The sequence below is a fragment of the Tachypleus tridentatus genome, unplaced genomic scaffold, assembly GCF_004210375.1.
Source record: "Tachypleus tridentatus isolate NWPU-2018 unplaced genomic scaffold, ASM421037v1 Hic_cluster_1, whole genome shotgun sequence".
Taxonomy (NCBI): domain Eukaryota; kingdom Metazoa; phylum Arthropoda; class Merostomata; order Xiphosura; family Limulidae; genus Tachypleus; species Tachypleus tridentatus.
This window is the reverse complement of record NW_027467777.1, coordinates 3,911,742-3,928,962: the sequence shown is the minus strand read 5'-3', so window position 1 is coordinate 3,928,962 and position 17,221 is coordinate 3,911,742. Positions and strand designations below refer to the sequence as shown.

The 17,221-nt window shown below is 30.9% G+C and overlaps 1 protein-coding gene across 1 annotated transcript; it reads left to right on the top strand.

Moving 5' to 3' along the window:
- The first annotated feature begins 6,858 nt into the window (after nt 1-6,858).
- Nucleotides 6,859-16,624, top strand: LOC143242000 (uncharacterized). Its single transcript, XM_076485343.1, has 5 exons — nt 6,859-7,011; nt 7,436-7,489; nt 10,462-10,576; nt 15,258-15,387; nt 16,231-16,624. The coding sequence occupies exons 1-5, from the start codon at nt 6,859-6,861 to the stop codon at nt 16,622-16,624; spliced, it is 846 nt and encodes a 281-aa protein (XP_076341458.1).
- Nucleotides 16,625-17,221: the final 597 nt, after the last annotated feature.

Here is a 17,221-nt window from a genome sequence, read left to right as displayed (position 1 = left end):
TTTTATGTAACAGTAATACATAAGGTATGTGAGTTACTGGGAAACTAGTGGTATATTATTTTATGTAACAGTAATAATATAAGGTATGTGGGTTACTGGGAAACTAGTGGTATATTATTTTATGTAACAGTAATACATATGTGAGTTACTGGGAAACTAGTGGTATATTATTTTATGTAACAGTAATACATAAGGTATGTGAGTTACTGGGAAACTAGTGGTATATTATTTTATGTAACAGTAATACATAAGGTATGTGGGTTACTGGGAAACTAGTGGTATATTATTTTATGTAACAGTAATACATAAGGTATGTGGGTTACTGGGAAACGAGTGGTATATTATTTTATGTAACAGTAATACATAAGGTATGTGGAGTTACTGGGAAACTAGTGGTATATTATTTTATGTAACAGTAATACATAAGGTATGTGAGTTACTGGGAAACTAGTGGTATATTATTTTATGTAACAGTAATACATAAGGTATGTGGGTTACTGGGAAACTAGTGGTATATTATTTTATGTAACAGTAATATATAATATGTGGGTTACTGGGAAACCAGTGGTATATTACTGGGAAACTAGTGGTATATTATTTTATGTAACAGTAATACATAAGGTATGTGGGTTACTGGGAAACTAGTGGTATATTATTTTATGTAACAGTAATACATAAGGTATGTGGGTTACTGGGAAACTAGTGGTATATTATTTTTAGTAACAGTAATACATAAGGTATGTGAGTTACTGGGAAACTAGTGGTATATTATTTTATGTAACAGTAATACATAAGGTATGTGAGTTACTGGGAAACCAGTGGTATATTATTTTATGTAACAGTAATACATAAGGTATGTGGGTTACTGGGAAACTAGTGGTATATTATTTTATGTAACAGTAATACATAAGGAATGTGAGTTACTGGGAAACTAGTGGTATATTATTTTATGTAACAGTAATACATAAGGTATGTGAGTTACTGGGAAACTAGTGGTATATTATTTTATGTAACAGTAATACATAAGGTATGTGGGTTACTGGGAAACTAGTGGTATATTATTTTATGTAACAGTAATACATAAGATATGTGAGTTACTGGGAAACTAGTGGTATATTATTTTATGTAACAGTAATACATAAGGTATGTGAGTTACTGGGAAACTAGTGGTATATTATTTTATGTAACAGTAATACATAAGTTATGTGGGTTACTGGAAAACTAGTGGTATATTATTTTATGTAACAGTAATACATAAGTTATGTGGGTTACTGGGAAACTAGTGGTTTATTAATTTATGTAACAGTAATACATAAGGTATGTGGGTTACTGGGAAATAGTGGTATATTATTTTATGTAACAGTAATACATAAGGTATGTGGGTTACTGGGAAACTAGTGGTATATTATTTTATGTAACAGTAATACATAAGGTATGTGAGTTACTGGGAAACTAGTGGTATATTATTTTATGTAACAGCAATACATAAGATATGTGAGTTACTGGGAAACTAGTGGTATATTATTTGATGTAACAGTAATACATAAGGTATGTGAGTTACTGGGAAACTAGTGGTATATTATTTTATGTAACAGTAATACATAAGTTATGTGGGTTACTGGGAAACTAGTGGTATATTATTTTATGTAACAGTAATACATAAGGTATGTGAGTTACTGGGAAACTAGTGGTATATTATTTTATGTAACAGTAATACATAAGTTATGTGGGTTACTGGGAAACTAGTGGTATATTATTTTATGTAACAGTAATACATAAGTTATGTGGGTTACTGGGAAACTGGTGGTATATTATTTTATGTAACAGAAATACATAAGGTATGTGAGTCTCTGGGAAACTGGTGGTATATTATTTTTAGTAACAGCAATACATAAGGTATGTGGGTTACTGGAAAACTAGTGATTATTATTTTATGTAACAGTAATATATAAGGTATGTGAGTTACTGGGAAACTAGTGGTATATTACTTTATGTAACAGTAATACAGAACGTATGTCAGTTACTGGGAAACTAGTGGTATATTATTTTTAGTAACAGTAGTACATAAGATATGTGGGTTACTGGGAAGCTAGTGGTATATTATTTTATGTAACAGTAATACATAAGGAAAGTGAGTTACTGGGAAACTAGTGGTATATTATTTTATGTAACAGTAATACATAAGGTATGTGGGTTACTGGGAAACTAGTGCTATATTACTTTATGTAACAGTAATACATAAGGTATGTGGGTTACTGGGAAACTAGTGGTATATTATTTTATGTAACAGTAATACATAAGTTATGTGGGTTACTGGGAAACTAGTGGTATATTATTTGATGTAACAGTAATACATAAGGAATGTGAGTGTCTGGGAAACTAGTGGTATATTATTTTATGTAACAGTAATACATAAGTTACGTGGATTACTGGGAAACTAGTGGTATATTATTTTATGTAACAGTAATACATAAGGTATGTGAGTTACTGAGAAACTAGTGGTATATTATTTTATGTAACAGTAATACATAAGGTATGTGAGTTACTGAGAAACTAGTGGTATATTATTTTATGTAACAGTAATACATAAGGTATGTGAGTTACTGGGAAACTAGTGGTATATTATTTTATGTAACAGTAATACATAAGTTATGTGGGTTACTGGGAAACTAGTGGTATATTATTTTATGTAACAGTAATACATAAGTTATGTGGGTTACTGGGAAACTAGTGGTATATTATTTTATGTAACAGAAATACATAAGGTATGTGAGTTACTGGGAAACTAGTGGTATATTATTTTTAGTAACAGCAATACATAAGGTATGTGGGTTACTGGAAAACTAGTGATTATTATTTTATGTAACAGTAATACATAAGGAAAGTGAGTTACTGGGAAACTAATGGTATATTATTTTAGGTAACAGTAATATATAAGGTATGTGGGTTACTGGGAAACTAGTGCTATATTACTTTATGTAACAGTAATACATAAGGTATGTGGGTTACTGGGAAACTAGTGGTATATTATTTTTAGTAACAGTAGTACATAAGATGTGTGGGTTACTGGGAAACTAGTTGTATATTATTCTATGTAACAGTAATACATAAGGTATGTGAGTTACTGGGAAACTATTGGTATATTATTTTATGTAACAGTAATACATAAGTTATGTGGGTTACTGGGAAACTAGTGGTATATTATTTTATGTAACAGTAATACATAAGGTATGTGAGTTACTGGGAAACTAGTGGTATATTATTTTATGTAACAGTAATACATAAGTTATGTGGGTTACTGGGAAACTAGTGGTATATTATTTTATGTAACAGTAATACATAAGTTATGTGGGTTACTGGGAAACTAGTGGTATATTATTTTATGTAACAGAAATACATAAGGTATGTGAGTCTCTGGGAAACTGGTGGTATATTATTTTTAGTAATAGCAATACATAAGGTATGTGGGTTACTGGAAAACTAGTGATTATTATTTTATGTAACAGTAATATATAAGGTATGTGAGTTACTGGGAAACTAGTGGTATATTACTTTATGTAACAGTAATACAGAACGTATGTCAGTTACTGGGAAACTAGTGGTATATTATTTTTAGTAACAGTAGTACATAAGATATGTGGGTTACTGGGAAGCTAGTGGTATATTATTTTATGTAACAGTAATACATAAGGAAAGTGAGTTACTGGGAAACTAGTGGTATATTATTTTATGTAACAGTAATATATAAGGTATGTGGGTTACTGGGAAACTAGTGCTATATTACTTTATGTAACAGTAATACATAAGGAAAGTGAGTTACTGGGAAACTAGTGGTATATTATTTTATGTAACAGTAATATATAAGGTATGTGGGTTACTGGGAAACTAGTGGTATATTATTTTATGTAACAGTAATACATAAGTTATGTGAGTCTCTGGGAAACTAGTGGTATATTATTTTATGTAACAGTAATACATAAGTTATGTGGATTACTGGGAAACTAATGGTATATTATTTTATGTATCAGTAATACATAAGGTATGTGAGTTACTGAGAAACTAGTGGTATATTATTTTATGTAACAGTAATACATAAGGTATGTGAGTTACTGAGAAACTAGTGGTATATTATTTTATGTAACAGTAATACATAAGGTATGTGAGTCTCTGGGAAACTAGTGGTATATTATTTTATGTAACAGTAATACATAAGTTATGTGGATTACTGGGAAACTAGTGGTATATTATTTTATGTAACAGTAATACATAAGGTATGTGAGTTACTGAGAAACTAGTGGTATATTATTCTATGTAACAGTAATACATAAGGTATGTGAGTTACTGGGAAACTAGTGATTATTATTTTATATAACAGTAATATATAAGGTATGTGAGTTACTGGGAAACTAGTGGTATATTACTTTATGTAACAGTAATACAGAAAGTATGTCAGTTACTGGGAAACTAGTGGTATATTATTTTATGTAACAGTAATATATAAGGTATGTGGGTTACTGGGAAACTAGTGGTATATTATTTTTAGTAACAGTAGTACATAAGATGTGTGGGTTACTGGGAAACTAGTGGTATATTATTTTATGTAACAGTAATACATAAGGAATGTGAGTTACTGGGAAACTAGTGGTATATTATTTTGTGTAACAGTAATACATAAGATATGTGAGTTACTGGGAAACTAGTGGTCACCTTCACACGTTTTCGAACACTGCAAGTCAATTACAACATAACCATAGAAAACACTCAAATACTAAATAAAGAAAGAAACATAAACAAACGCAAAATTAAAGAAGCCTTACTTATACAACAACTCAAGCCCAAATAAACCAATATAAAGGAACACCTTTATATATATATTAATAAATGTATCCAACATTTAAGCACGTCCTCTACATTCCTAGACTCAGTTACACAACCCCTTTCAAACATGTGGTCAGCTATCGGTCAGTTACCCCTTTCTTTCTTTGTGAATCTAACGATGACCGAAGAAGGGCGAAACGTTGTTCGCTCCTCTACATAGAGTTTTCTCTATTCAAACCAGCTGTTCTTACATATATATTTCTATACAAGTGGGTTTTCTCATCATCACGGATCTTTATTAACTGTACTTATTTACATAATTGTTAACTGTACTTATTTACATAATTATTAACTATCGAGTATGAAACAAATAATGAATGTACCAGAATCAGAGAAACATCTTTAGATGTAGAACATGTCCAGTAATGAACAAATCACCAGTGTACCAGTATCAGAGTAACATCTTTAGATGTAGAACCTGTTCAGTAAGGAACAAATCACCAGTGTACCAATAACAGTGAAACATCTTTAGATGTAGAACCTGTTCAGTAATAAACAAATCACCAGTGTACCAATAACAGTGAAACATCTTTAGATGTATAACCTGTTCAGTAATAAACAAATCACCAGTGTACCATCTGTGTACAGTGAAACAACTTTAGATGTAGAACATGTTCAGTAATAAACAAATCACCAGTGTACCAATAACAGAGAAACTACTTTAGATGTAGAACATGTTCAGTAATAAACAAATCATCAGTGTACCAATAACAGAGAAACAACTTTAGATGTAAAACCTGTTCAGTAATTAACAAATCACCAGTGTACCAATAACAGTGAATCAACTTTAGATGTAGAACATGTTCAGTAATAAACAAATCATCAGTGTACCAATAACAGAGAAACAACTTTAGATGTAAAACCTGTTCAGTAATAAACAAATCACCAGTGTACCAATAACAGTGAATCAACTTTACATGTAGAAGCTGTTCAGTAATGAACAAATCACCAGTGTACCAATAACAGAGAAACAACTTTAGAAGTAGAACATGTCCAGTAAGGAACAAATAACCAATGTACCAATAACAGTGAAACATCTTTAGATGTAGGACCTGTTCAGTAAGGAACAAATCACCAGTGTACCAATAACAGAGAAACATCTTTAGATGTAGAACATGTCCAGTAATGAACAAATCACCAGTGTACCAGTATCAGAGTAACATCTTTAGATGTAGAACCTGTTCAGTAAGGAACAAATCACCAGTGTACCAATAACAGTGAAACATCTTTAGATGTATAACCTGTTCAGTAATAAACAAATCACCAGTGTACCATCTGTGTACAGTGAAACAACTTTAGATGTAGAACATGTTCAGTAATAAACAAATCACCAGTGTACCAATAACAGAGAAACAACTTTAGATGTAGAACATGTTCAGTAATAAACAAATCATCAGTGTACCAATAACAGAGAAACAACTTTAGATGTAAAACCTGTTCAGTAATAAACAAATCACCAGTGTACCAATAACAGAGAAACAACTTTAGATGTAAAACCTGTTCAGTAATAAACAAATCACCAGTGTACCAATAACAGTGAATCAACTTTACATGTAGAAGCTGTTCAGTAATGAACAAATCACCAGTGTACCAATAACAGAGAAACAACTTTAGATGTAGAACATGTCCAGTAAGGAACAAATAACCAATGTACCAATAACAGTGAAACATCTTTAGATGTAGGACCTGTTCAGTAAGGAACAAATCACCAGTGTACCAATAACAGCGAAACATCTTTGGATGTAGAACCTGTTCAGTAAGGAACAAATCACCAGTGTACCAATAGCAGTGAAACATCATTGGATGTAGAACCTAGTCAAGTTATTTTTATTAGTTATTATAAGTGCCCATAGAACCAGGACAGCTACAGAGAGTAAAATGCTTTCACTATACCATTAAATAGTAGAATTTATTCTGTTATAAATCTATTCTAATGATGCAAGTTTTCCTAACATAAAAAGCATCATACTCAGATGTTGAATGTGTGATGATTTCTATACTATCTGTTATGACAGAGTGTTAGCATCAGCTCGACTCACCGACTTAAGGAAGATTATTAGTAGTCAATTAGGCTTCGACGTTGTTCCTGAAAATTACGTTTTCTTAAGAAGTGTCGGACGGAATTTCACACAGGTTAGTGTTGTTTTATAAGTAGATTTGTTATTGTTCAGTGAAACTATTTTTATGATATAGGTCCTATATTGTTAGTGTCAACAGTGTTTAGTAAAACTATTGTTATATTTATATATAATTATATTTATATGTTGTAAAAATAATTCATTTGTTCAATAAAAGCATTGTTTGTATTATTCTGTTATTATCTTTGATAAATCAACCGTATGAAACGTTGAATGTATATTCGATTATATAACAAGAATTAGAAAAGATGTATTTTTTAAGAAATATTTTTCTGATGAATTATTGTTTCAAACCCCTAGTGTTAACTACCAGTCTTCTTGCATGTTTTATACCAATACACTTGTGTCTCAGTACTAATTCCTATACGGTAAAAAAAGGTTTTTTTTAGTAAAATAATTTTACTTGTCTGTTCTTCCAGGTAACTCCTCAGCAAGAAAAAGATTTGAAAGCCAAATATTATATGCCACCAGTAGTAAGTTTTATTTTATATATATATATATATTTCTTTAATTGTTTGTTATTTATTATTTGTTGTGTTTTTTTCTCTCTGGTTTTCTGTGTGACAGCTTACAAAAGTCAGTAACATAAACGTTAACCTGTTGTGTAATAGTTAGCAAAACTCAGGAACATGAACCTTAGCCTTCTATGTAACAGATGACATTTGAAGTAACATATGAAAGAAAAGTATTGGTTCTTTACAAAACTAACAAGTGACATCTCAAGGTCATGTAACTAAAGCATTTTCGTATTCCTGAGTATATGAATGTCATGAAACTAAGACATTTTGGTATTCCTGAGTATATGAATGTCATGAAACTAAGACATTTTGGTATTACTGGGTATATGAATGTCATGAAACTAAGACATTTTGGTATTACTGGGTATATTAATGTCATGAAACTAAGACATTTTGGTATTACTGGATATATGAATGTGTAAGGGGTCATAGTTAAATTTAACTGTAGAGATATCTCTGATAATCATAGACGTAATTTTCCTAACGTATTCGGCCTGGTCCAGTAACTCACAGAATTTTACAGTCTTATATCAGCCCTTAATAACTATAGTAATGAGCTCATATTAAGTACAAAGACAAAACTGGAACATTTGAAGCACATTTTAATAACACATGAGGCTCGGTTGACAAAACTAAAAGTAAAATAAACTAAAAAAAACAACTTACAAATGAAGTCTCTCTGTAGTAAAATAGTTCGCAGTGTGTAAATATAGTTGTTCAGCTATATTCAGAATGTTGGTATAGGTTTAATATTCTGTACAAAACCATTGCTGGTATAGGTTTAATATTCTGTACGAAACCATTGTTGGTATAGGTTTAATATTCTATACGAAACCATTGTTAGTATACGTTTAATATTCTGTACGAAACCATTGTTGGTATAGATTTAATATTCTGTACGAAACCATTGTTGGTATAGGTTTAATATTCTGTACGATACCATTGTTGGTATAGGTTTAATATTCTGTACGAAACCATTGTTGTTATAGGTTTAATATTCTGTACGAAACCATTGTTGGTATAGGTTTAATATTCTGTACGAAACCATTGTTGGTATAGGTTTAATATTCTGTACGAAACCATTGTTGTTATAGGTTTAATATTCTGTACGATACCATTGATGGTATAGGTTTAATATTCTGTACGAAACCATTGTTGGTATAGGTTTAATATTCTGTACGAAACCATTGTTGTTATAGGTTTAATATTCTGTACGAAACCATTGTTGGTATAGGTTTAATATTCTGTACGAAACCATTGTTGTTATAGGTTTAATATTCTGTACGAAACCATTGTTGGTATACGTTTAATATTCTGTACGAAACCATTGTTGGTATAGGTTTAATATTCTGTACGAAACCATTGTTGGTATAGGTTTAATATTCTGTACGAAACCATTGTTGGTATAGGTTTAATATTCTGTACGAAACCATTGTTGGTATAGGTTTAATATTCTGTAAGGAACCATTGTTGGTATAGGTTTAATATTCTGTACGAAACCATTGTTGGTATAGGTTTAATATTCTGTACGAAACCATTGTTGGTATAGCTTAAATATTCTGTACGAAACCATTGTTGGTATAGGTTTAATATTCTGTACGAAACCATTGTTGTTATAGGTTTAATATTCTGTACGAAACTATTGTTGGTATAGGTTTAATATTCTGTATAAAACCACAGTTGCTATAGGTTTAATATTCTGTATAAAACCACAGTTGCTATAGGTTTAAAATCCTGTATAAAACCACAGTTGCTATAGGTTTAATATCCTGTATAAAACCACAGTTGCTATAGGTTTAAGATCCTGTATAAAACCACAGTTGCTATAGGTTTAATATCCTGTATAAAACCACAGTTGCTATAGGTTTAATATCCTGTATAAAACCACAGTTGCTATAGGTTTAAGATCCTGTATAAAACCACAGTTGCTATAGGTTTAAGATCCTATGTGAAACCATTGTCAGTACAGGTTTAATATCCTGTATAAAACCATATAGTTGTTTATAACTCATGTCTCTTGTTTTTATCAGAATCAGAGGTTCTTCTGTTTATAGTTCTGTAACTCATATCTCCTGAGTTTTCATCAGAACCAGAGGTTCTTTTGTTTGTAGTTCTATAACTCATATCGCCTGGTTTTATCGGTATAATACAGGGTAAGCTGTTCTCATATCTCCTGGTTTTATCGGTATAATACAGGGTAAGCTGTTGTCATATCGCCTGGTTTTATCGGTATAATACAGGGTAAGCTGTTGTCATATCTCCTGGTTTTATCGGTATAATACAGGGTAAGCTGTTGTCATATCTCCTGGTTTTATCGGTATAATACAGGATAAGCTGTTGTCATATCTCCTGGTTTTATCGGTATAATACAGGATAAGCTGTTGTCATATCTCCTGGTTTTATCGGTATAATACAGGGTAAGCTGTTGTCATGTCTCCTGGTTTTATCAGTATAATACAGGATAAGCTGTTGTCATATCTCCTGGTTTTATCGGTATAATACAGGGTAAGCTGTTGCGTCATAGTGACTCTAATCGATGTTCTTCGCTTTTACTCAAATTGAGTTTTAATTTTTTTTCCCTTTCGTGTTTTTTGGCATCGATTGTTCTCTCAGAAGTTGAAGCCAAACTGCCCATATTGCAGTCGTTCTGATAGCTATGCGAGAAGATTTATTGTCGATTTCGATTGGTCGCTTCAAATCTGAATCGCTGGTAATGGTATCTGGAAACAACAATAAACGATAACATTACTTTCTTAATATTAATAGATTGTTTAGATCGCTAGTTGAAAACAGTTAAAGGTTTTATAACAACGAACTAGTTAAAGTAGCAGTAATGAACAAATGAAATAGAGATTGAAATCGCTTTCTTATATATACCTTTTATATACCTTATATATACCTTTATGGATGGAATTTTGACCTTGAAGGTTTCTGAACCTGAGATCTACTTGAAAGAAGGAAGTTACATTGGTAACCCTAACTGTTCACCAGAAGAAGAAAGTGGAGAAGATAAAACACACAATAAAAGTCACAGAAGTACAGGTGTGTAACAACAACTGTATGTAGTTTTATACTAAGTAGACTGTATTACTTCTAGAACTATAACTGTATGTAGCTTTGTACTAAGTAGACTGTATTACTTCTAGAACTATAACTCTATGTAGCTTTATACTAAGTAGAGTGTAATACTTCTAGAACTATAACTGTATGTAGCTTTATACTAAGTAGACTGTAATACTTCTAGAACTATAACTGTATGTAGCTTTATACTAAGTAGACTGTATTACTTCTAGAACTATAACTGTATGTAGCTTTATACTAAGTAGACTGTAATACTTCTAGAACTATAACTGTATGTAGCTTTATACTAAGTAGACTGTAATACTTCTAGAACTATAACTGTATGCAGCTTTATACTAAGTAGACTGTGATACTTCTAGAACTCTAACTGTATGTAACTTTATACTAAGTAGACTGTAATACTTCTAGAACTATAACTGTATGTAGCTTTATACTAAGTAGACTGTAATACTTCTTGAACTATAAACGTATGTAGTTTTATACTAAGTAGACTGTAATACTTCTAGAACTATAACTGTATGTAGCTTTATACTAAGTAGACTGTAATACTTCTGGAACTATAACTGTATGTATGATTACACTAAGTAGACTGTAATACTTCTAGAACTATAACTGTATGTAGCTTTATACTAAGTAGACTGTAATACTTCTAGAACTATAACTGTATGTAGCTTTATACTAAGTAGACTGTAATACTTCTAGAACTATAACTGTATGTAGCTTTATACTAAGTAGACTGTAATACTTCTAGAACTATAACTGTATGTAGCTTTATACTAAGTAGACTGTAATACTTCTAGAACTATAACTGTATGTAGCTTTATACTAAGTAGACTGTAATACTTCTAGAACTATAACTGTATGTAGCTTTATACTAAGTAGACTGTGATACTTCTAGAACTATAACTGTATGTAGCTTTATACTAAGTAGACTGTAATACTTCTAGAACTATAACTGTATGTAGCTTTATACTAAGTAGACTGTAATACTTCTAGAACTATAACTGCATGTAGCTTTATACTAAGTAGACTGTAATACTTCTAGAACTATAACTGTATGTAGCTTTATACTAAGTAGGCTGTAATACTTCTAGAACTATAACTGTATGTAGCTTTATACTAAGTAGACTGTAATACTTCTAGAACTATAACTGTATGTAGCTTTATACTGAGTAGACTGTAATACTTCTAGAACTATAACTGTATGTAGCTTTATACTAAGTAGACTGTAATACTTCTAGAACTATAACTGTATGTAGCTTTATACTAAGTAGACTGTGATACTTCTAGAACTATAACTGTATGTAGTTTTATACTAAGTAGACTGTAATACTTCTAGAACTATAACTGTATGTAGTTTTATACTAAGTAGACTGTAATACTTCTAGAACTATAACTGTATGTAGTTTTATACTAAGTAGAGTGTAATACTTCTAGAACTATAACTGTATGTAGCTTTATACTAAGTATACTGTATTACTTCTTGAACTATAAATGTATGTAGGTTTATACTCAGTAGGCTCTAATTGTTCAACAACCATAGTTGTATGTAGCTTTATACTAAGTAGACTGTAATACTTCTAGAACTATAACTGTATGTAGCTTTATACTAAGTATACTGTATTACTTCTTGAACTATAAATGTATGTAGGTTTATACTAAGTAGACTGTAATACTTCTAGAACTATAACTGCATGTAGCTTTATACTAAGTAGACTGTAATACTTCTAGAACTATAACTGTATGTAGCTTTATACTAAGTAGACTGTAATACTTCTAGAACTATAACTGTATGTAGCTTTATACTAAGTAGACTGTAATACTTCTAGAACTATAACTGTATGTAGCTTTATACTAAGTAGACTGTAATACTTCTAGAACTATAACTGTATGTAGCTTTATACTAAGTATACTGTATTACTTCTTGAACTATAAATGTATGTAGGTTTATACTCAGTAGGCTCTAATTGTTCAACAACCATAGTTGTATGTAGCTTCTCACTTAGTAGACTGTAATTGTTCAACAACCATAATTGTATGTAGCTTCTTACTTAGTAGACTGTAACTATAAATGTATCTGTCTTTATACTTGGTAGACTGTAATTGTTCCACAACTATAATTATATTTATCTTCATACTTTGTAGATTGTAACTGTTCCACAACTATAACTGTATGTAACTTTATACTGGGTTGTTTGTAATAGTTCTAGAACTGTAAGTTTATGTATGTTTATACTCAGTAAACTGTAATAGTTCTAGAACTGTAACTGTATGTATGTTTATACTCAGTAGACTGTAATAGTTCTAGAACTGTAACTGTATGTATGTTTATACTCAGCAGACTGTAATAGTTCTAGAACTGTAACTGTATGTATGTTTATACTCAGTAGACTGTAATAGTTCTAGAACTGTAACTGTATGTATGTTTATACTCAGTAGACTGTAATAGTTCTAGAACTGTAACTGTATGTATGTTTATACTCAGTAGACTGTAATAGTTCTAGAACTGTAACTGTATGTATGTTTATACTCAGCAGACTGTAATAGTTCTAGAACTGTAACTGTATGTATGTTTATACTCAGTAAACTGTAATAGTTCTAGAACTGTAACTGTATGTATGTTTATACTCAGTAGACTGTAATAGTTCTAGAACTGTAACTGTATGTATGTTTATACTCAGTAGACTGTAATACTTCTAGAACTATAAGTGTATGTAGCTTTATACTAAGTAGACTGTAATACTTCTAGAACTATAACTGTATGTAGCTTTATACTAAGTAGACTGTAATACTCTAGAACTATAACTGTGTGTAGGTTTATACTCAGTATACTGTATTACTTCTTGAACCATAGTTGTATGTAGCTTCTTACTTAGTAGACTGTAACTATAAATGTATCTCTCTTTATACTTGGTAGACTGTAATTGTTCCACAACTATAATTAATTATATTTATCTTCATACTTTGTAGATTGTAACTGTTCCACAACTAAAACTGTATGTAACTTTATACTGGGTTGTTTTAATAGTTCTAGAACTGTAACTGTATGTATGTTTATACTCAGTAGACTGTAATAGTTCTAGAACTGTAACTGTATGTATGTTTATACTAAGTAGACTGTAATACTTCTAGAACTATAACTGTATGTAGCTTTATACTAAGTAGACTGTAATACTTCTAGAACTATAACTGTATGTAGCTTTATACTAAGTATACTGTATTACTTCTTGAACTATAAATGTATGTAGGTTTATACTCAGTAGGCTCTAATTGTTCAACAACCATAGTTGTATGTAGCTTCTCACTTAGTAGACTGTAATTGTTCAACAACCATAATTGTATGTAGCTTCTTACTTAGTAGACTGTAACTATAAATGTATCTGTCTTTATACTTGGTAGACTGTAATTGTTCCACAACTATAATTATATTTATCTTCATACTTTGTAGATTGTAACTGTTCCACAACTATAACTGTATGTAACTTTATACTGGGTTGTTTGTAATAGTTCTAGAACTGTAAGTGTATGTATGTTTATACTCAGTAAACTGTAATAGTTCTAGAACTGTAACTGTATGTATGTTTATACTCAGCAGACTGTAATAGTTCTAGAACTGTAACTGTATGTATGTTTATACTCAGTAGACTGTAATAGTTCTAGAACTGTAACTGTATGTATGTTTATACTCAGTAGACTGTAATAGTTCTAGAACTGTAACTGTATGTATGTTTATACTCAGTAGACTGTAATAGTTCTAGAACTGTAACTGTATGTATGTTTATACTCAGCAGACTGTAATAGTTCTAGAACTGTAACTGTATGTATGTTTATACTCAGTAAACTGTAATAGTTCTAGAACTGTAACTGTATGTATGTTTATACTCAGTAGACTGTAATAGTTCTAGAACTGTAACTGTATGTATGTTTATACTCAGTAGACTGTAATACTTCTAGAACTATAAGTGTATGTAGCTTTATACTAAGTAGACTGTAATACTTCTAGAACTATAACTGTATGTAGCTTTATACTAAGTAGACTGTAATACTTCTAGAACTATAACTGTGTGTAGGTTTATACTCAGTATACTGTATTACTTCTTGAACCATAGTTGTATGTAGCTTCTTACTTAGTAGACTGTAACTATAAATGTATCTGTCTTTATACTTGGTAGACTGTAATTGTTCCACAACTATAATTAATTATATTTATCTTCATACTTTGTAGATTGTAACTGTTCCACAACTAAAACTGTATGTAACTTTATACTGGGTTGTTTTAATAGTTCTAGAACTGTAACTGTATGTATGTTTATACTCAGTAGACTGTAATAGTTCTAGAACTGTAACTGTATGTATGTTTATACTCAGTAGACTGTAATAGTTCTAGAACTGTAACTGTATGTATGTTTATACTCAGTAGACTGTAATAGTTCTAGAACTGTAACTGTATGTATGTTTATACTCAGTAAACTGTAATAGTTCTAGAACTGTAACTGTATGTATGTTTATACTCAGTAGACTGTAATAGTTCTAGAACTGTAACTGTATGTATGTTTATACTCAGTAGACTGTAATAGTTCTATTCATTCGAACACTATCACATCGTTGAAAACTGAACAACATACAAATTTCGCTACTGAAGATATAGCCTGTTCTGATATGGAATGGAAAGCCTCGAAACGGAGAACCAGGCGTGTAATAGGTGGTACGAGAAGTACTTCAGATTTTCGTCACGGTTCAGAGGAAGTTAAAGGAAATAAACAAAGTCCGTTGTAAGTATATATATGTATTTACTAGCCAGATATAATACTATCTGTTTATGTACAACAAAGTCCGTTGTAAGTATATATATGTATTTACTAGCTAGATATAATACTATCTGTTTATGTACAACAAAGTCCGTTGTAAGTATATATATGTATTTACTAGCTAGATATAATACTATCTCTTTATGTACAACAAAGTCCGTTGTAAGTATATATATGTATTTACTAGCCAGATATATATCTATTTCATAACGAATTATATATATATTTAATAACCAAGTATATATGTATTTAATAACCAAATACGCATGTATTTAATAGCTAGATATATCTATTTCATAACGATATATCTATATATATTTAATAACCAAGTATATATCTATTTAATAACCAAGTATATATCTATTTAATAACCAGATATATATTTATTTAATAACTACATATATATATATTTAATAGCAAAATATATAATATTTAAGAATCAGATATATTCCTATTTAAATACCAGATATATAACTTTATAATAACCAGATATACATCTATTTAGTAACCGAATTCGTCTTCATGTATCACATAATATTCTCTTTGATTTTAATTTTCTTCTCTTGGATTCAAAGATTGGAGTAACATCAAAATATTTTAAAATAAATGTATTTATTTATTTTGGTTTCAAGAGTAAAAGACGAAGAAACGGAAGAACGAGACATCTTGAACAGTAAAGGACGCCATTTTGAATACCGGAACCGAGGAGAATACAGCGATGTAGAAGATATGAAAGGCAAAACAAGATTGATAAAAGAGAGAAACGAACTGAAATAAGGGTAAACACCATGGACTTTCTTCTAATAGAAAGGAAAATGTCGATCTGAAGTCTCAATCTACAAACCAAAACCTTAGAAACAGTGGAACACAACCAATAAAAGAAATATCTGAATGTGATGAAACTAACAAGAAAGAAACAGTAGAAGGTTCTTCACCGAACAGACAACGAGTAAAAAGTAGTGAGAAACGTAAGAACCGAAAACAGAAAAGACTGGCCCAGAGTAGCAGTTTAGACAAGTCTGTTAAAGAACAATCTATTGTGGACAGTGCCAGAGGGTCGTCTTCTGGAAACACAAATGATAAGTTTGTTATTGAAAAAACCAGTATAAAACTTCTTGATTCCGATGGAAGAAATATGTCTAATGATGACATTCGCGAAATGGTTAAGTTTATAGAAGGTAAAGAAAATGACCAGAAGTAGAGAATGGAGCAGATTTGGTTCAAGAGCGCAATCTGACATCAGAGGAAGATGGATATAAAGATAGTTACATTGTTACAAAACAGTAACCGAGAGAAGTAAGAAAGTTTCAAGTACTGCTGATGAGGAACCAAATGACAGAAACAACGAACCTGACGGATCGATGACCTTTGTGACCGAGTATCACGAAGAATGGATTGAGAATAATAACTCAGAAGGAATACCTTATGACCTAACTAAGGATGGTACAAAAGATGAAGCAAGCCATAACAGTACTCCCACAGAACCAAACCCAAAGATTACAGATGTGGAAAGTGATATTACTTGGTCAGTCAAGGAGAAAGGATCTAATGGCTATGCTATAAAGCAAACCGTGACCCGAGAAAAGAGAACGGAAACAAGAAGTAGGAAGCTTACAAGCAACAGTGAAGAGGTGCCAAAAGAAGTACATTATGTGACTGAAAAATTGGTTGAAAATGATATCTCAGGATTATATCACCATCGTGATGATGAGAAGCAAGAATCAGAAGTGGCTCTAAGTGCTCCTGGAAACGAAAACTTAAAGACTAGTCCTGGAAAATACCCTGAAGAAAATAAACG